Source organism: Panulirus ornatus, chromosome 6 (assembly GCF_036320965.1).
Source record: "Panulirus ornatus isolate Po-2019 chromosome 6, ASM3632096v1, whole genome shotgun sequence".
In the NCBI taxonomy this organism is placed as follows: Eukaryota; Metazoa; Arthropoda; class Malacostraca; order Decapoda; family Palinuridae; genus Panulirus; species Panulirus ornatus.
The window spans coordinates 55251625-55272712 of record NC_092229.1 but is presented as its reverse complement, the minus strand read 5'-3'; the positions used below and the strand labels follow the sequence as shown (position 1 = coordinate 55272712).

General features: G+C 41.6%; 1 protein-coding gene across 1 annotated transcript in view; it reads left to right on the top strand.

The window, feature by feature from the left end:
• The first annotated feature begins 6290 nt into the window (after positions 1-6290).
• Myo81F (Myosin 81F) overlaps positions 6291-21088 on the top strand; it is a 387373-nt gene continuing 372575 nt past the window's right edge. Inside the window, exon 1 of the mRNA XM_071662293.1 lies at positions 6291-6442. Within this exon, the coding sequence (XP_071518394.1) occupies positions 6418-6442 (25 nt within the window). The 5' untranslated portion in view covers positions 6291-6417. The remainder of the gene's footprint in view (positions 6443-21088) is intronic.

Below are 21088 nucleotides of genomic sequence, written 5' to 3'. Positions count from 1 at the left end.
TATGTTTGAAGGAATTGTGGTTCCAACAATGTTATACGGTTGCGAGGTGTGGGCTATAGATAGAGCTGTGCGGAGGAGGGTGGATGTGCTGGAAATGAGATGTTTGAGGACAATATGTGGTGTAAGGTGTAAATGTGGTGTGAGAGTAAATGTGAATAAGAGCAAGGTTATTAGGTACAGTAGGGTTGAGGGATAAGCCATTTTGGAGGTAAGTTTGAATGGAGAAAAACTGAAGGAAGTGAAGTGTTTTAGAAATCTGTGAATGGATTTGGCAGTGGATGGAACCATGGAAGTGGAAGTGAGTCACAGGGTAGGGGAGGGGGCGAAAGTTCTGGGAGCGTTGAAGAAAGTGTGGAGGGCGAGAACATTATCTCGGAAAGCAAAAATGGGTATGTTTGAAGGAATAGTGGTTCTAATAATGTTATATGGTTGCGAGGTGTGGGCTGTAGATAAGGTTGTGCAGAGGAGGGTGGATGTGCTGGAAATGAGATGTTTGAGGACAATCTGTGGTGTGAGGTGGTTTGATCGAGTAAGTAATGAAAGGGTAAGAGAGATGTGTGGTAATGAAAAGAGTGTGGTTGAGAGAGCAGAAGAGGGTGTTTTGAAATGGTTTGGTCACATGGAGAGAATGAGTGAGGAAAGATTGACCAAGAGGATATGTATCAGAGGTGGAGGGAACGAGAAGTGGGAGACCAAATTGGAGGTGGAAAGATGGAGTGAAAAAGATTTTGAGTGATTGGGGCCTGAACATGCAGGAGGGTGAAAGGCGTTCAAGGAATAGAGTGAATTAGAACGATGTGGTATACCGGGGTGGATGTGCTGTCAATGGATTGAACCAGGGCATGTGAAGCATCTGGGGTAAACCATGGAAAGCTCTGTGGGGCCTGGACGTGGAAAGGGAGCTGTGGTTCAATGCATTATACATGACAGCTAGAGAGTGAGTGTGAACGGATGTGGCCTTTGTTGTCTTTCCTAGCGCTACCTCGCACTTATGCGGGGGGAGGAGGTTTTCATTTCATGTGTGGCGGGGTGGCGACGGGAATGAATAAGGGCAGACTATGAATTATGTACTTGTGTATATATGTATATGTCTGTGTGTGTATATATATGTATACGTTGAGATGTATAGGTATATTTGCGTGTGTGGACGTGTATGTATATACATGTGTATGTGGGTGGGTTGGGCCATTCTTTCGTCTGTTTCCTTGCGCTACCTCGCTAACGCGGGAGACAGCGACAAAGTATAAGAAATGAATATATATATATATATATATTTTTTTTTTTTTTTTTTTCATACTATTTGCCATTTCCCGCGTTAGCGAGGTAGCGTTAAGAACAGAGAACTGGGTCTTAGAGGGAATATCCTCACCTGACCCCCTTCTCTGTTCCTTCTTTTGGAAAATTAAAAAAAAACAAGAGAGGGGAGGATTTCCAGCCACCCGCTCCCTCCCCTTTTAGTCGCCTTCTACGACACGCAGGGAATACGTGGGAAGTATTCTTTCTCCCCTATCCCCATATATATATATATATATATATATATATATATATATATGGGAGAGTATTGATTGAGAGGGTGAAGGCATGTACAGAGCATCAGATTGGGGAAGAGCAGTGTGGTTTCAGAAGTGGTAGGGGATGTGTGGATCAGGTGTTTGCTTTGAAGAATGTATGTGAGAAATACTTAGAAAAGCAAATGGATTTGTATGTAGCATTTATGGATCTGGAGAAGGCATATGAAAGAGTTGATAGAGATGCTCTGTGGAAGGTATCAAGAATATATGGTGTGGGAGGCAAGTTGTTAGAAGCAGTGAAAAGTTTTTATCGAGGATGTAAGGCATGTGTACGTGTAGGAAGAGAGGAAAGTGATTGGTTCTCAGTGAATGTAGGTTTGCAGCAGGGGTGTGTGATGTCTCCATGGTTGTTTAATTTGTTTATGGATGGGGTTGTTAGAGAGGTGAATGCAAGAGTTTTGGAAAGAGGGGCAAGTATGAAGTCTGTTGGGGATGAGAGAGCTTGGGAAGTGAGTCAGTTGTTGTTCGCTGATGATACAGTGCTGGTGGCTGATTCATGTGAGAAACTGCAGAAGCTGGTGACTGAGTTTGGTAAAGTGTGTGAAAGAAGAAAGTTAAGAGTAAATGTGAATAAGAGCAAGGTTATTAGGTACAGTAGGGTTGAGGGTCAATTCAATTGGGAGGTGAGTTTGAATGGAGAAAAACTGGAGGAAGTGAAGTGTTTTAGATATCTGGGAGTGGATCTGGCAGCGGATGGAACCATGGAAGCGGAAGTGGATCATAGGGTGGGGGAGGGGGTGAAAATTCTGGGAGCCTTGAAGAATGTGTGGAAGTCGAGAACATTATCTCGGAAAGCAAAAATGGGTATGTTTGAAGGAATAGTGGTTCCAACAATGTTGTATGGTTGCGAGGCGTGGACTATGGATAGAGTTGTGCGCAGGAGGATGGATGTGCTGGAAATGAGATGTTTGAGGACAATGTGTGGTGTGAGGTGGTTTGATCGAGTAAGTAACGTAAGGGTAAGAGAGATGTGTGGAAATAAAAAGAGCGTGGTTGAGAGAGCAGAAGAGGGTGTTTTGAAATGGTTTGGTCACATGGAGAGAATGAGTGAGGAAAGATTGACCAAGAGGATATATGTGTCGGAGGTGGAGGGAACGAGGAGAAGAGGGAGACCAAATTGGAGGTGGAAAGATGGAGTGAAAAAGATTTTGTGTGATCGGGGCCTGAACATGCAGGAGGGTGAAAGGAGGGCAAAGAATAGAGTGAATTGGAGCGATGTGGTATACCGGGGTTGACGTGCTGGCAGTGGATTGAATCAAGGCATGTGAAGCGTCTGGGGTAAACCATGGAAAGCTGTGTAGGTATGTATATTTGCGTGTGTGTACGTATGTATATACATGTGTATGGGGGTGGGTTGGGCCATTTCTTTCGTCTGTTTCCTTGCGCTACCTCGCAAATGCGGGAAACAGCAAAAAAAAAAAATATATATATATATATATATATACATATATATATATATATATATATATATATATATATATATATATATATATATATATATTCATTTATCTATTTATTTATATATGTTTGTGTAGGTAGGCGATTGGTGTGTAGGCTAGTAGTAGTTAGGTAGGCGGGTATACATAGTTTCAGTTTCTTATTTGTATAATTATTCTCTCTCTCTCTCTCTCTCTCTCTCTCTCTCTCTCTCTCTCTCTCTCTCTCTCTCTCTCTGTAAAGATAGTGTCAGACTGTGTAAGACATCAGCAGGTGGCTGATCACTCATTACATCAGCAGCAGTTCATTACTTCTGGTATGTCATTCCTGTAACTTTAGGTTCGCTGAAATCAATAACAATTTTGTACTTTATTCCAACATTTAACTGTAAAATTCTCATTTATTTAGTATTTGCACTAATAGATTCATAAAGAAAAATATAGAAATATGTTTATGAACCGTATTCACGAATGTTTTTCATCAAAATATTAACAACCTACAAGTCTTTCTATATCATTGTTTTTCCCAAATTTGAGGCCAATACTTTTTAGGTCGGTGTGGTGGAAGGGGAGCAACGTGATATCACAGGGCAAATTCCTGTTTATGAAGTGGTCTTATAAAACCTTGGAAATGTCTATGGTGGTGGATGGTAAACTGTGTTATTTGGATAACATACAAGATGGGCACTCCTTCTCCCTTCATGCTTCCTTCTAAGGCCAGAGCAGTTTTATGCATTATTATTAGCAATAGTACTAGAATAATAATCGATTTAAAAGATTACATTTTCAAGTATAATCAAGATTCCTTTCTTTATAAAATGCATTGCAACAGGAGGTAGCGTGGAGCTTATGCTGATGGTTGGTAGTTTACAGAGGTGGTTGAGGATTTATAGTTGTAGTTGAGAGTTTACAGTGGTGGTTGTGGGCTTATAGATGTAGTTGAGTTTACAGTGGTGGTTGAGGGCTTACAGTTGTAGCTGAGAGTTTACATTGGTAGTTTAGGGCTTATAGTTGTAGTTGAGTTTACAGTGGTGGTGAGGGCCTACAGTTGTAGTTGAGAGTTTACAGTGGTAGTTGAGGGCTTATAGTTGTAGTTGAGAGTTTACAGTAGTGGTTGAGGACTTACAGTTTTAGTTAGAGAGTTTACAGTGGTGGTTGAGGGCTTATAGCTGTAGTTGAGAGTTTACAGTGGTGGTTGAGGGCTTATAGTTGTAGTTGAGAGTTTACAGTAATGATTGAGGGCTTATAGTTGTAGTTGAGAATTTACAGTGGTGGTTGAGGGCTTACAGTTGTAGTTGAGAGTTTACTGTGGTGGTTGAGGGCTTACAGTTGTAGTTGAGAGTTTACAGTGGTAGTTGAGGGCTTATAGTTGTAGTTGAGAGTTTACAGTAGTGGTTGAGGACTTACAGTTATAGTTAGACAGTTTACAATGGTGGTTGAGGGCTTACAGTTGTAGTTGAGAGTTTACAGTGGTGGTTGAGGGCTTACAGTTGTAGTTGAGTTTACAGTGGTGGTTGAGGGCTTACAGTTGTAGTTAGAGAGTTTACAATGGTGTTTGAGGGCTTATAGTTGTAGTTGAGAGTTTACAGTAGTGGTTGAGGGCTTACAGTTTTAGTTAGAGTTTACAGTGGTGGTTGAGGGCTTGTAGTTGAGAGTTTACGATAGTGGTTGAGGGTTTACAGTTTTAGTTAGAGTTTACAGTGGTGGTTGAGGGCTTATAGTTGTAGTTGAGTTTACAATAGTGGTTGAGGACTTACAGTTTTAGTTAGAGAGTTTACAGTGGTGGTTGAGGGCTTATAGTTGTAGTTGAGAGTTTACAGTAGTGGTTGAGGGCTTACAGTTGTAGTTGAGAGTTTACAGTAGTGGTTGAGGGCTTACAGTTGTAGTTGAGAGTTTACAGTTGAGGTTGGGAGATTAGTGTGTTGGTTGGGAGGCTATATTGGTGATTGGGAGCTTATAGTGGTATTTGGGAGGTTATAATGGTGGTTGGGAGGTTATAGTAGTGAGTGAGAGCTTAGAGTGGTAGTTAGTGGTTATAATGGTAGTTGGGAGTTTATAAGCGTGTTTGGAAGATTATGATGGTTGTCGGAAGTTTATAGCAGGGGTCATAGTGGTAGTTAGAAGGTTATAGTGGTAGTTATAATGTAGTGGGTGTGTGTGGGAACAGTGTAAGGGTAACTGTGCATGATAACTTTAATACTAGCACTTTTTTCAGTGGTTTACATTGATATAAAATGTCAGTAGTCACCCACTACGGTTTTGAAATATTTAATGTTTCATATATTGACGTGGTAAAGTGGTTAGCCATCTTGCTATGTCATTATACATCGTATATATAAACTTTGGGTGTGGTGATTATAATGTTTGATTAAAACTATTTTTCTACAAGTTACACACAATAAAATATGATCATATTATGAAAATATGATGCTCATATTATGAATATATGATGCTCATATTATGAATATATGATGATCATATTATGAAAATGAGTATTACATAGTGCAATCATCTGACCAAGCAAAAATGTAGTTAATATTAGAATACATGCAGAGGTTAAGGATGCCACTCCTTTTCATCTTCCTTAACCAGTCCTATTTTAACTTAATTTATCCTGGTTTGACCCTAACCCAAATTATGCTAATTCAACCATCCAGCTTAACATTATCATCATGAAGGAAGCTACTGGAACTTAAGGCAAATTAACCTGATTGATTGATAAACGAGTTTACATAAAGATGGTTGACCACCTCTAGCGAACCAAATCCAAACTAACTTATTTCCAACTTAGATTATTAAGTTCTGAAATGGTAACATTAACCACATACAGTGAAATCGAAGAAATGCACATGAAATTCAGTCCAAGGAAGTTGACGCTCTATTAACGTAAAGGAAAAAAATATAATACATAACGAGAACTTTGTTGGAAGATAACATGAGATGGTGACGAAATGCTTAACACATTATCTACTTGAACGTAATGTGAAATATTAACAAATATTGTCTCAACTTTATAAGGGTTATGCTTAACGTTTCTGACGTCACTGTTAAAGCCATCCTGATTGGTTAAAAACGTCCAAGTTAATATCGTGGTTAATTCTTCCGTTGCTTTTCGGATTAATGATACCCATAAAATCATTGTATTCTTTCATTCACTTTTTGTACAATAGAATTTACTGTATATCTATAGCTCGTATAGAATATCCACATGGAATGATGAAATGAAAGAAAGAATAATATAAACTGGCAACTTTGGCAGACATTGAAAGCGAGGGCCAGTGGACAGGAGCAGCTCAGTGATGGCTAGACTGTGTGCAAGTGAAGGTATGCGTGCCGTTCGTTGCTAGTGAATGGTATTGTATCATGATAGCGGGAAATATTTAGTGGCGAGGATTTCATAAATAATTACCATGGACCGGATCTTCGGGGCCACCGGTGAGTACAACAACCTTCGTTTTATTGAGTTTGCTTGTTAGGTTAGTGAGAGCAGGCAATGTTAGGGGAGGTCCAGAGGTTCATCGATTTTTGAGGGGACAAGAGAGCTCCCCGACCCAGCCCCGATTTTCCCCTCGGCTCTCGTGCCTGAAACATGTTCACTTTGCGGCCGCCTTCATGACCCCTGTAATGTTACAGAGGACCATAATAACCATTGTTATGATGAAGGAAACCAGTTCATTCCTCATCACAGAACAATTCAACTATTTATCGCTGGTTGTAATATACTGGCTTCACGTGAAGACCAAACTATGAAGGAAAGATAGTAGTTAACAGTAGACACCATCTCCACATGTAGTATTATTATGGTTATACAATAGTAAAGTCAGACTCTTGTCACTACCTTCCAACCCACACAAACATATATGTTCAATAAGGTGAACGCGTATAGGATGCTCATGCATGGACCGCCCCTACCAACATCTGGAGTTAGAAGTAAACCATGGCTAGGTTTGCCTGCTGATATAGAAGTAAACCAGGGCTAGGTTTGGCTGCTGATGTAGAAGTAAACCATGACTAGGTTTGACAGCTGATATAGAAGTAAACAATGGCTAGGTTTAGCTACTGATAAAGAAGTAAACCATGGTTAGGTTTGACTGTGATGTAGAAGTAAATCATGGCTAGGTTTGGCTACTGATATAGAAGTAAACCATGGTTAGGTTTGACTGCTGATATAGAAGTAAACCATGGCTAGGTTTGGCTCCTGATATAGAAGTAAACCATAACTTGCTTTGGCTGCTGATATAAAAGTAAACCATGGTTAGGTTTGACTGCTGATGTAGAAGTAAACCATGACTAGGTTTGGCTAATGATATAGAAGTAAACCATGGCTTGGTTTGGCTACTGATACAGAAGTAAACCATGGTTAGGTTTGGCTGCTGATATAGAGGTAAACAATGGATAGGTTTAGCTGCTGATATAGAAGTAAACCATGGTTAAGTTTGGCTGTTGATATAGAAGTAAACCATGGTTAGGTTTGGCTGCTGATATAGAAGTAAACCATGGCTAGGCTTGGTTGCTGATATAGAAGTAAACCATGATTAGGTTTGGCTGCTAATATAGAAGTAAACCATGGTTAGGTTTGACTGCTGATATAGAGGTAAACCATGGCTAGGTTTGGCTACTGATATAGAAGTAAACCATGGCTAGGTTTGAGAGCTGATATAGAAGTAAACCATGACTATGTTTGACAGCTGATGTAGAAGTAAACTATGGGTAGGTTTGGCTACTGATAAAGAAGTAAACCATGGTTAGGTTTGACTGCTGATATAGAAGTAAACCATGGCTAGGTTTGGCTCCTGATAGAAGTAAACCATGGTTAGGTTTGGCTGGTGATATAGAAGTAAACCATGGTTAGGTGTGGTTGCTGATATAGAAGTAAACCATGACTAGGTTTGGCTAATGATATGGAAGTAAACTATGGCTTGGTTTGGCTACTGATACAGAAGTAAACCATGGTTAGGTTTGGCTGCTGATATAGAGGTAAACAATGGATAGGTTTAGCTGCTGATATAGAAGTAAACCATGGTTAAGTTTGGCTGCCGATATAAAGATAAACCATGAGTAGGTTTGGCTGCTGATGTAGAAGTAAACAATGGCTTGGTTTGGCAACTGATATAGAAGTAAACCATGGTTAGATTTGGCTGCTGATATAGAAGTAAACAAATGCTAGGTTTGGCCGCTCATATAGAAGTAAACCATGGTTAGGTTTGGCTGCTGATACAGAAATATACCATGACTAGGTTTGACTGCTGATATAGAAGTAAACCATGGCTAGGTTTGGCCACTGATATAGAAGTGAACCATGGGTAGGTTTGGCTGCTGATATAAAAATAAACCATGACTAAGTTTGGCTTCTGATATAGAATTAAACCATGGCTAGGTTTGGCTGATGATAAAGAAGTAAACCGAGATTAGGTTTGGCTGCTGATATAGAAGTAAAACATGGCTAGGTTTGGCTGAGGATAAAGATGTAAACCATGATTAGGTTTAGCTGATGATATAATAGTAAACCATCATTATGTTTGGCTGCTGATATAAAAGTAAAACATGGCTAGATTTGGATACTGATAGAGAAGTAAACCATGGCTAGGTTTGGCTGCTGATATAGAAGTCAACTATGGCTAGTTTTGGCTGCTGATATAGAAGTAAACCATGACTAGGTTTGACTGCTGATATAGAAGTAAACCGTGGCTAGTTTTGGCTGCTGATATAGAAGTAAACAATGAATAGGTTTGACTGCTGATATAGAAGTAAACCATAGCGAGGTTTAGCTACTGATAAGACGTAAACCATGGTTAGGTTTGGCTGCTGATATAGAAGTAAACCATGATTAGCTTTAGTTGCTAATATAGAAGCAAACCATGATTAGGTTTGGCTGCTAATATAGAAGTAAACCATGATTAGGTTTGGCTGCTGATAGAAGTAAACCATGGCTTGGTTTGGCTATTGATATAGAAGTAAACCATGGTTATGTTTGGCTACTGATATAGAAGTAAACCATAGTCAGGTTTGACTGCTGATGTGAAAGTAGCCATGGCTAGATTTGGCTGTTGATAAAGACGTAAACCAAGGTTACGTTTGGCTGCTGATATAGAAGTAAAGCATGGATAGGTTTGGCTGATGATATAGAAGTAAACCATGACTAAGTTTGGCTGCTGTTATAGAGGTAAACCATGTCTATATAGACGTAAACCATGGTTAGGTTTGGCTGCTGATATAGAAGTAAACTATGGTTAGGTTTGGCTTCTGATATAGAAGTAAACCATGACTAGGTTTGGCTGCTGATATAGAAGTATACCATGGTTAGGTTTGGCTGCTAATATAGAAGTACACCAAGCTTAGGTTTGGCTACTGATACAGAAGTATACCATGGTTAGGTTTGGCTGCTGATACAGAAGTAAATCAATTTTAGGTTTGGTTGCTAATATAGAAGTACACCATGGTTAGGTTTGGCTGCTGATATAGAAGTACACCATGGTTAGGTTTGGCTGCTGATGTAGAAGTACACCATGGTTAGGTTTGGCTGCTGATACAGAAGTATACCATGGTTAGGTTTGGCTGCTGATATAGAAGTAAACATGGTTAGGTTAGGCTGCTGATATAGAAGTAAACCATGACTAAGTTCGGCTACTGATATAGAAGTAAACCATGGTTAGGTTTGGCTGCTGATATAGAAGTAAACCATGGTTAGGTTTGGTGCTTTAGAAAACCATTGTTGGGTTTTTTGGGGGGGTATATGAAGTAACCATGGTTAGTTTGCTGCTGATATAAAGTAAACCCCTAGGGTTTTTTTTGATAAGAAGTAAAAACCCTGGTTAGGTTTGGTTTTGAAATAGAAAAACCATTTAGGTTGGCCTTTTAAGAATAAAACCCCGTTTTGTTTGGCTCGAATTTTGAAGTAAACATGTTAGGTTTTGGGTGCTGAATAGAAGAAACCATGTTTTTTTGGCTCTGATTTAAAAAGTAAACCATGTAATTTGGGCTGATATAAGTAAACCCTTGGGGAGGTTTGGCTGCTAAATAGAAGTAAACCATGTTTTGTTTGGCTGTGTATAAAAGTAAACCATGGTTGGGTTTTATTGCGATATAGAAGTACAATGGGTTTTGGCTGCTGATTTAGAAAAAATAAACCATTGTTGGGGGTTTTGGTGGAAAAAATTTGGGAAGTAAACCCTATATTTTTCCTTTTAATGTACGTTATTGATATCAGGAGGCTCTTCATGAAGTGAGACATATTAGGGACCTTTGTAATAATCATTCATAATGTACGTTATTGATATCAGGAGGCTCTTCATGAAGTGAGACATATTAGGGACCTTTGTAATAATCAGTCATAATGTACGTTATTGATATCAGGAGGCTCTTCATGAAGTGAGACATATTAGGGACCTTTGTAATAATCAGTCATAATGTACGTTATTGATATCAGGAGGCTCTTCATGAAGTGAGACATATTAGGGGCCTTTGTAATAATCAGTCATAATGTACGTTATTGATATCAGGAGGCTCTTCATGAAGTGAGACATATTAGGGGCCTTTGTAATAATCAGTCATAATGTACGTTATTGATATCAGGAGGCTCTTCATGAAGTGGACATATTAGGACCTTTGTAATAATCATTCATAATGTACGTTATTGATATCAGGAGGCTCTTCATGAAGTGAGACTATTAGGGACCTTTGTAATAATCATTCATAATGTACGTTATTGATATCAGGAGGCTCTTCATGAAGTGAGACATATTAGGGACCTTTGTAATAATCATTCATAATGTACGTTATTGATATCAGGAGGCTCTTCATGAAGTGAGACATATTAGGGACCTTTGTAATAATCATTCATAATGTACGTTATTGATATCAGGAGGCTCTTCATGAAGTGAGACATATTAGGGACCTTTGTAATAATCAGTCATAATGTACGTTATTGATATCAGGAGGCTCTTCATGAAGTGAGACATATTAGGGACCTTTGTAATAATCAGTCATAATGTACGTTATTGATATCAGGAGGCTCTTCATGAAGTGAGACATATTAGGGGCCTTTGTAATAATCAGTCATAATGTACGTTATTGATATCAGGAGGCTCTTCATGAAGTGAGACATATTAGGGACCTTTGTAATAATCAGTCATAATGTACGTTATTGATATCAGGAGGCTCTTCATGAAGTGAGACATATTAGGGACCTTTGTAATAATCATTCATAATGTACGTTATTGATATCAGGAGGCTCTTCATGAAGTGAGACATATTAGGGACCTTTGTAATAATCAGTCATAATGTACGTTATTGATATCAGGAGGCTCTTCATGAAGTGAGACATATTAGGGACCTTTGTAATAATCAGTCATAATGTACGTTATTGATATCAGGAGGCTCTTCATGAAGTGAGACATATTAGGGACCTTTGTAATAATCAGTCATAATGTACGTTATTGATATCAGGAGGCTCTTCATGAAGTGAGACATATTAGGGACCTTTGTAATAATCAGTCATAATGTACGTTATTGATATCAGGAGGCTCTTCATGAAGTGAGACATATTAGGGACCTTTGTAATAATCAGTCATAATGTACGTTATTGATATCAGGAGGCTCTTCATGAAGTGAGACATATAAGGGACCTTTGTAATAATCAGTCATAATGCACGTTATTGATATCAGGAGGCTCTTCGTGAAGTGAGACATATTAGGGGCCTTTGTAATAATCAGTCATAATGTACGTTATTGATATCAGGAGGCTCTTCATGAAGTGAGACATATTAGGGACCTTTGTAATAAGGAGACCGTTTTTTGAGGAGGTTGTGCACTGATTGTTCCAATGATCTCTTACTTGGTAATAAGTGAGCGAATTTTCTAACGTTTTTTTTCTTTTTGTATTTTTGCGTTGTCATTTTATAAAATCTTGACCAAGGGAAAGTGCCTGATGACTGTGGTACTCAAGGCTTAGATCTGGCCAAAGATCTGTTGGAAATGAGATGCTTGAGGACAATATGTGGTGTGAGGTGGTTTGATCGAGTAAGTAATGAAAGGGTAAGAGAGATGTGTGGTAATAAAAAGTGTGGTTGAGAGAGCAGAAGAGGGTGTATTGAAATAGTTTGGTCACATGGAGAGAATGAGTGAGGAAAGATTGACAAAGAGGATATATGTGTCAGAGATGGAGGGAACGAGGAGAAGTGGGAGACCAAATTGGAGTTGGAAGGATGGAGTGAAAAAGATTTTGAGCGATCGGGGCCCGAACATGCAGGAGGGTGAGAGGCGTGCAAGTGAATTGAAACGATTTGGTATACCGGGGTCGACGTGCTATCAATGGATTGAACCAGGGCATGTGAAGCGTCTAAGGCAAACGATGGAAAGTTTTGTGGGGCCTGGATGTGGAGAGGGAGCTGTGATTTCGGTGCATTATACATGACAGCTAGAGACTGAGTGTGAACGAATGTGGCCTTTGTTGTCTTACCCTAGCGCTACCTCGCGCGCGCGCGAGGGCAAGGGGGGTGCCATTTTATGTGGTATGGTGGCGACGGGAATGGATGAAGGCAGCAGATATGAGTATGTACATGTGTATATATGTATATGTCTGTGTATGTATATGTATCTATATGTTGAAATGTATAAGTATGTATATATGCGTGTGTGGGCGTGTATGTATATACATATGTATGTGGGTGGGTTGGGCTATGGTTCCTTGCGCTATACTAGGATGGATCAGTGCCATCAAGATCTTATCTTTCTCCAAGTTGTGCTAAACGAAGTTTAGCATCCTGCCTGACAACTGGTAGCGCTTCACTTCTTGTTTCCAAACTGCTGAGGCTCTACTGAATCACCAGTGTCAGCACAGGCCACAGCTGAGGGTCTGCTGAATCACCAGTTTCAGCACAGGCCACAGCTGAGGCTCTACTGAATCACCAGTGTCAGCACAGGCCACAGCTGAGGGTCTACTGAATCACCAGTGTCAGCACAGGCCACTGCTGAGGGTCTACTGAATCACCAGTGTCAGCACAGGCCACTGCTGATGGTCTGCTGAATCAGCAGTGTCAGCACAGGCCACAGCTGAGGCTCTACTGAATCACCAGGGTCAGCACAGGCCACTGCTGAGGGTCTACTGAATCAGCAGTGTCAGCACAGGCCACAGCTGAGGGTCTACTGAATCACCAGTGTCAGCACAGGCCACAGCTGAGGGTCTACTGAATCAGCAGTGTCAGCACAGGCCACAGCTGAGGGTCTACTGAATCAGCAGTGTCAGCACAGGCCACAGCTGAGGGTCTACTGAATCACCAGTGTCAGCACAGGCCACAGCTGAGGGTCTACTGAATCAGCAGTGTCAGCACAGGCCACAGCTGAGGCTCTACTGAATCACCAGTGTCAGCACAGGCCACAGCTGAGGGTCTACTTAATCAGCAGTGTCAGCACAGGCCACAGCTGAGGGTCTACTGAATCACCAGTGTCAGCACAGGCCACAGCTGAGGGTCTACTGAATCAGCAGTGTCAGCACAGGCCACAGCTGAGGGTCTACTGAATCAGCAGTGTTAGCACAGGCCACAGCTGGGGTCTACTGAATCAGCAGTGTCAGCACAGGCCACAGCTGAGGGTCTACTGAATCACCAGTCTCAGCACAGGCCACAGCTGAGGGTCTCCTGAATCAGCAGTGTCAGCACAGGCCACAGCTAAGGCTCTTCTGAATCAGCAGTGTCAGCACAGGCCACAGCTGAGGGTCTACTGAATCACCAGTGTCAGCACAGGCCACAGCTGAGGGTCTACTTAATCAGCAGTGTCAGCACAGGCCACAGCTGAGGGTCTACTGAATCACCAGTGTCAGCACAGGCCACTGCTGATGGTCTGCTGAATCAGCAGTGTCAGCACAGGCCACTGCTGAGGCTCTACTGAATCAGCAGTGTCAGCACAGGCCACTGCTGAGGCTCTACTGAATCAGCAGTGTCAGCACAGGCCACAGCTGAGGGTCTACTGAATCAGCAGTGTCAGCACAGGCCCAGTCAAACATAACTTAACAAATTAAGACTGGGGATTGGGATGATGGCAACAGGATGTAAGGTATTAAGACTGGGGATTGGGATGATGGCAACAGGATGTAAGGTATTAAGACTGGGGATTGGGATGATGGCAACAGGATGTAAGGTATTAAGACTGGGGATTGGGATGATGGCAACAGGATGTAAGGTATTAAGACTGGGGATTGGGATGATGGCAACAGGATGTAAGGTATTAAGACTGGGGATTGGGATGATGGCAACAGGATGTAAGGTATTTAGACTGGGGATTGGGATGATGGCAACAGGATGTAAGGTATTAAGACTGGGGATTGGGATGATGGCAACAGGATGTAAGGTATTAAGACTGGGGATTGGGATGATGGCAACAGGATGTAAGGTATTAAGACTGGGGATTGGGATGATGGCAACAGGATGTAAGGTATTAAGACTGGGGATTGGGATGATGGCAACAGGATGTAAGGTATTTAGACTGGGGATTGGGATGATGGCAACAGGATGTAAGGTATTAAGACTGGGGATTGGGATGATGGCAACAGGATGTAAGGTATTTAGACTGGGGATTGGGATGATGGCAACAGGATGTAAGGTATTTAGACTGGGGATTGGGATGATGGCAACAGGATGTAAGGTATTAAGACTGGGGATTGGGATGATGGCAACAGGATGTAAGGTATTAAGACGGGATTGGGATGATGGCAACAGGATGTAAGGTATTAAGACTGGGGATTGGGATGATGGCAACAGGATGTAAGGTATTAAGACTGGGGATTGGGATGATGGCAACAGGATGTAAGGTATTAAGACTGGGGATTGGGATGATGGCAACAGGATGTAAGGTATTAAGACTGGGGATTGGGATGATGGCAACAGGATGTAAGGTATTAAGACTGGGGATTGGGATGATGGCAACAGGATGTAAGGTATTAAGACTGGGGATTGGGATGATGGCAACAGGATGTAAGGTATTAAGACTGGGGATTGGGATGATGGCAACAGGATGTAAGGTATTAAGACTGGGGATTGGGATGATGGCAACAGGATGTAAGGTATTAAGACTGGGGATTGGGATGATGGCAACAGGATGTAAGGTATTAAGACTGGGGATTGGGATGATGGCAACAGGATGTAAGGTATTAAGAGACAATGGGTTGGTGGATGTGAGTTGTGCTGTCTTCCCAGCTGTGGAACATTTAGGTTGTGGAGAGAAGCATTCATTATTGCAGTTAGTGGTGAACTAATTCCTTGGAGAATTGCATGAATAGTTTCGCTGGACCAAGATCTATGGGAATGGTTGAACGTTAATTTTCAGGCAGTGAAAGTTTAGCATGATGTTCTGCTTCTGAGTGGTCGACTTTATTGCGAAGTTGATATACACAAAGGAAAGCCTTATCTTGTCACAATTCTCCTACTGTATGAATACCAGTAACGACTGCTTCTGATTCTGCACCTACTTTGGATGATAGGCCTTCTTCGCAGGTCGTGCTTCCCGTTTTGTGTGTGTGTGTGTGTGTGTGTGTGTGTGTGTGTGTGTCTGTGTGTTTGTGTGCGTGCGTGCGTGCGTGTACGTGTGTGTGTGTTCATATATACTTAGAACTAAAGACCTGGTATACATATATATAAGGTTACGAGACAGAACAGCACATATGTAAAAACTCTGTCCTCGTGAAAAATAGATAGTAAGCACATACATGCTCCATGGTGTAGTGGTTAACGTTACTGACCATGAGTCAGCACGGGCCAGCGTCGGGGTTGGATTCCATATATGTTCAAATCCTGAGCGAGGTCGCTGGCCTACACCCATCCCAGATGTTCATCCTTCCTTTGGGGCTTGTTGATAAATGTTTACTTAACTGAGGGCGTGGTGTGTGTGTGTGTGTGTGTGTGTGTGTGTGTGTGTGTGTGTGTGTGTGTGTATATTTTTTTTTTTTTTTTTCCAAAAGAAGGAACAGAGAATTGGGCCAGGTGAGGGTATTCCCTCAAAGGCCCAGTCCTCTGTTCTTAACGCTACCTCGCTAATGCGGGAAATGGCGAACAGTTTGAAAGAAAGAAATATATATATATATATATATATATATATATATATATATATATATATATATATATATATATTTTTTTTTTTTTTCTTTTTTTTATACTTTGTCGCTGTCTCCCGCGTTTGCGAGGTAGCGCAAGGAAACAGACAAAAGAAATGGCCCCCCCCCCCCCATACACATGTATATACATACGTCCACACACGCAAATATACATACCTACACAGCTTTCCATGGTTTACCCCAGACGCTTCACATGCCTTGATTCAATCCACTGACAGCACGTCAACCCCGGTATACCACATCGCTCCAATTCACTCTATTCCTTGCCCTCCTTTCACCCTCCTGCATGTTCACGCCCCGATCACACAAAATCTTTTTCACTTCATCTTTCCACCTCCAATTTGGTCTCCCTCTTCTCCTTGCTCCCTCCACCTCCGACACATATATCCTCTTGGTCAATCTTTCCTCACTCATCCTCTCCATGTGCCCAAACCACTTCAAAACACCCTCTTCTGCTCTCTCAACCACGCTCTTTTTATTTCCACACATCTCTCTTACCCTTACGTTACTCACTCGATCAAACCACCTCACACCACACATTGTCCTCAAACATCTCATTTCCAGCACATCCATCCTCCTGCGCACAACTCTATCCATAGCCCACGCCTCGCAACCATACAACATTGTTGGAACCACTATTCCTTCAAACATACCCATTTTTGCTTTCCGAGATAATGTTCTCGACTTCCACACATTCTTCAGGGCCCCCAGAATTTTCGCCCCCTCCCCCACCCTATGATCCACTTCCGCTTCCATGGTTCCATCCGCTGCCAGATCCACTCCCAGATATCTAAAACACTTCACTTCCTCCAGTTTTTCTCCATTCAAAATCACCTCCCAATTGATTTGACCCTCAACCCTACTGTACCTAATAACCTTGCTCTTATTCACATTTACTCTTAACTTTCTTCTTCCACACACTTTACCAAACTCAGTCACCAGCTTCTGCAGTTTCTCACATGAATCAGCCACCAGCGCTGTATCATCAGCGAACAACAACTGACTCACTTCCCAAGCTCTCTCATCCCCAACAGACTTCATACTTGCCCCTCTTTCCAAAACTCTTGCATTTACCTCCCTAACAACCCCATCCATAAACAAATTAAACAACCATGGAGACATCACACACCCCTGCCGCAAACCTACATTCACTGAGAACCAATCACTTTCCTCTCTTCCTACACGTACACATGCCTTACATCCTCGATAAAAACTTTTCACTGCTTCTAACAACTTTCCTCCCACACCATATATTCTTAATACCTTCCACAGAGCATCTCTATCAACTCTATCATATGCCTTCTCCAGATCCATAAATGCTACATACAAATCCATTTGCTTTTCTAAGTATTTCTCACATACATTCTTCAAACACCTGATCCACACATCCTCTACCACTTCTGAAACCACACTGCTCTTCCCCAATCTGATGCTCTGTACATGCCTTCACCCTCTCAATCAATACCCTCCCATATAATTTACCAGGAATACTCAACAAACTTATACCTCTGTAATTTGAGCACTCACTCTTATCCCCTTTGCCTTTGTACAATGGCACTATGCACGCATTCCGCCAATCCTCAGGCACCTCACCATGAGTCATACATACATTAAATAACCTTACCAACCAGTCAACAATACAGTCACCCCCTTTTTTAATAAATTCCACTGCAATACCATCCAAACCTGCTGCCTTGCCGGCTTTCATCTTCCGCAAAGCTTTCACTACCTCTTCTCTGTTTACCAAATCATTTTCCCTAACCCTCTCACTTTGCACACCACCTCGACCAAAACACCCTATATCTGGTGAGAGTAAGTGAGCTTGAGAAGGAGACCTGTGTGAGGAAGTACCAGGAGAGACTGAGTACAGAATGGAAAAAGGTGAGAAGAATGGAAGCAAGGGGAGTGGGGGAGGAATGGGATGTATTTAGGGAATCAGTGATGGATTGCGCAAAAGATGCTTGTGGCATGAGAAGAGTGGGAGGTGGGTTGATTAGAAAGGGTAGTGAGTGGTGGGATGAAGAAGTAAGAGTATTAGTGAAAGAGAAGAGAGAGGCATTTGGACGATTTTTGCAGGGAAAAAATGCAATTGAGTGGGAGATGTATAAAAGAAAGAGACAGGAGGTCAAGAGAAAGGTGCAAGAGGTGAAAAAAAAAGGGCAAATGAGAGTTGGGGTGAGAGAGTATCATTAAATTTTAGGGAGAATAAAAAGATGTTCTGGAAGGAGGTAAATAAAGTGCGTAAGACAAGGGAGCAAATGGGAACTTCAGTGAAGGGCGCAAATGGGGAGGTGATAACAAGTAGTGGTGATGTGAGAAGGAGATGGAGTGAGTATTTTGAAGGTTTGTTGAATGTGTGTTTGATGATATATATATATATATATATATATATATATATATATATATATATATATATATATATATATATATATATATATATATATATTATATTTTTTTTTTTTTTAAACTATTCGCCATTTCCCGCGTTAGCGAGGTAGCGTTAGGAACAGAGGACTGGGCCTTTTTTGGAATATCCTCATCTGGCCCCCTCTGTTCCTTCTTTTGGAAAATTTAAAAAAAAAGAGAGGGGAGGATTTCCAGCCCCCCGCTCCCTCCCCTTTTAGTCGCCTTCTACGACACGCAGGGAAAACGTGGGAAGTATTCTTAATCCCCTATCCCCAGGGATATATATATATATATATATATATATATATATATATATATATATATATATATTGGAAAGGATCACAATTTTGCGCGTGATCAAGATATTCCTATGAGTTCAGGGGGGAAATGAAACACGATAAGTTCCCAAGTGCACTTTCGTGTAATAATCACTTCACCAGGGGAGACACAAGAGAGAAATATAACAGTCAGTTGATATACAACGAAGAGACGTAGCTAGGACGCCATTTGGTAAACATGCGATTGTCCAAAACAGACAACGTCTCTTCGTTGTATATCATCTGACTTATGTTTCTCTCGTATCTCCCCTGATGATGTGATTATTACACGAAAGTGCACTTAGGAACTTACTGTATTTCATTTTCCCCGTGGACTCATTGGATTATATGTATATATTCATATTATTTGTTATACTTTGTCACTGTCTCCCGCGTTAGCGAGGTAGCGCAAGGGAACAGACGAAAGAATGGCGCAACCCACCCACATACACATGTATATACATACACGCCCACGCACGCACATATACATACCTATACATTTCATTGTATACATACATATACATACACAGACACATGTACATATTCATACTTGCTGCCCTCAGCCATTCCCGTCGCCACCCCACCACATATGAAATGGCATCCCCCCACCCCCCCAACAGCACGCGCGCGAGATAGCGCTAGGAGAAGACAACAAAGGCCACATTCGTTCACACTCATCTCTAGCTGTCATGTATAATGCACCGAAATCACAGCTCCCTTTCCACATCCAGGCCCCACAAAACTTTCCATGGTTTACCCCAGACGCTTCACATGCCCTAGTTCAATCCATTGACAGCACTTCGACCCCGGTATACCACATTGTTTCAATTCACTCAATGCCTCCTTCATCTTCAGGCCCCGATCGCTCAAAATCTTTTTTACTCCATCCTTTCACCTCCAATGTGGTGGTCTCCCACTTCTCCTCGTTCCCTCCATCTCTGACACATATATCCACTTTGCCCATCTTTCCTCACTCATTCTTTCCCATGTGACCAAATTATTTCAATACACCCTCTTGTGCTCTCTAAAGCACACTCTTTATTACCACAAATCTCTCTTACCCTTTCATTACTTACTCGATCAAACCACCTCACACCACATATTGTCCTCAAACATCTCATTTCCAACACTTCCACCCTCCTCCGCACAACCTTATCTGTAGCCCACGCCTCGCAACCATATAACATTGTTGGAACCACTATTCCTTCAAACATACCCATTTTTGCTTTCCTAGATAATGTTCTTGCCTTCCACACATTTTTCAACGCTCCCAGAACTTTCGCCCCCTCTCCCACTCTGTGACTCACTTCCGCTTCCATGGCTCCATCCGGTGCAAATCCACTCCCAGATATCTTCCTCCGGTTTTTCTCCATTCAAACTTCCCTCCCAGTTGACTTGTCCCTCAACCCGACTGAACCTAATAACCTTGCTCTTATTCACAATTACTCTCAGCTTTCTTCTTTCACACACTTTACCAAACTCAGTCACCAGCTTCTGCAGTTTCTCACCCGAATCAGCCACCAGCGCTGTATCATCAGCGAACAACTGACTCACTTCCCAAGCCCTCTCATCCACAACAGACTTTATACTTGCCCTTCTCTCCAAAACTCTTGTATTCATCTCCCAAACAACCCCATCCATAAACAAATTAAACAGCCATGGGGACATCATGCACCTCTGCCGCAAACCGACAATCTCAGAGAACCAATCACTATCCTCTTTTCCTTCTCGTACACATGCCGTACATCCTCGATAAAAACTTTTCACTGCTTTTAGCAACTTGCCTCCCACACCATATACTATCAATACCTTCCACAGAGCATCTCTATCAACTCTATCATATGCCATCTCCAGATCCATAAATGCTACATACAAATCCATTTGTTTTTCTAAGTATTTCTCTCACACATTCTTCAAAGCAAACACCTGATCCACACATGCTCTACCACTCCTGAAACCACACTGCTTTTCCCCAATCTGATGTTCTGTACATGCCTTGACCCTCTCAGTCAATACCCTCCCATATAATTTCCGAGAAATACTCAACAAACTTATACCTCTGTAATTTGAACACTCACCTTTATCCCCTTTGCCATTGTACAGTGGCACTATGCATGCTTTCCGCCAATCCTCAGGCACTTCACCATGAGCCATACATACATTGAATATCCTCACCAACCACTCAACAACACAGTCATCCCCTTTTTTGATAAATTTTACTGCAATACCATCCAAACCCGCCGCCTTGCCGGCTTT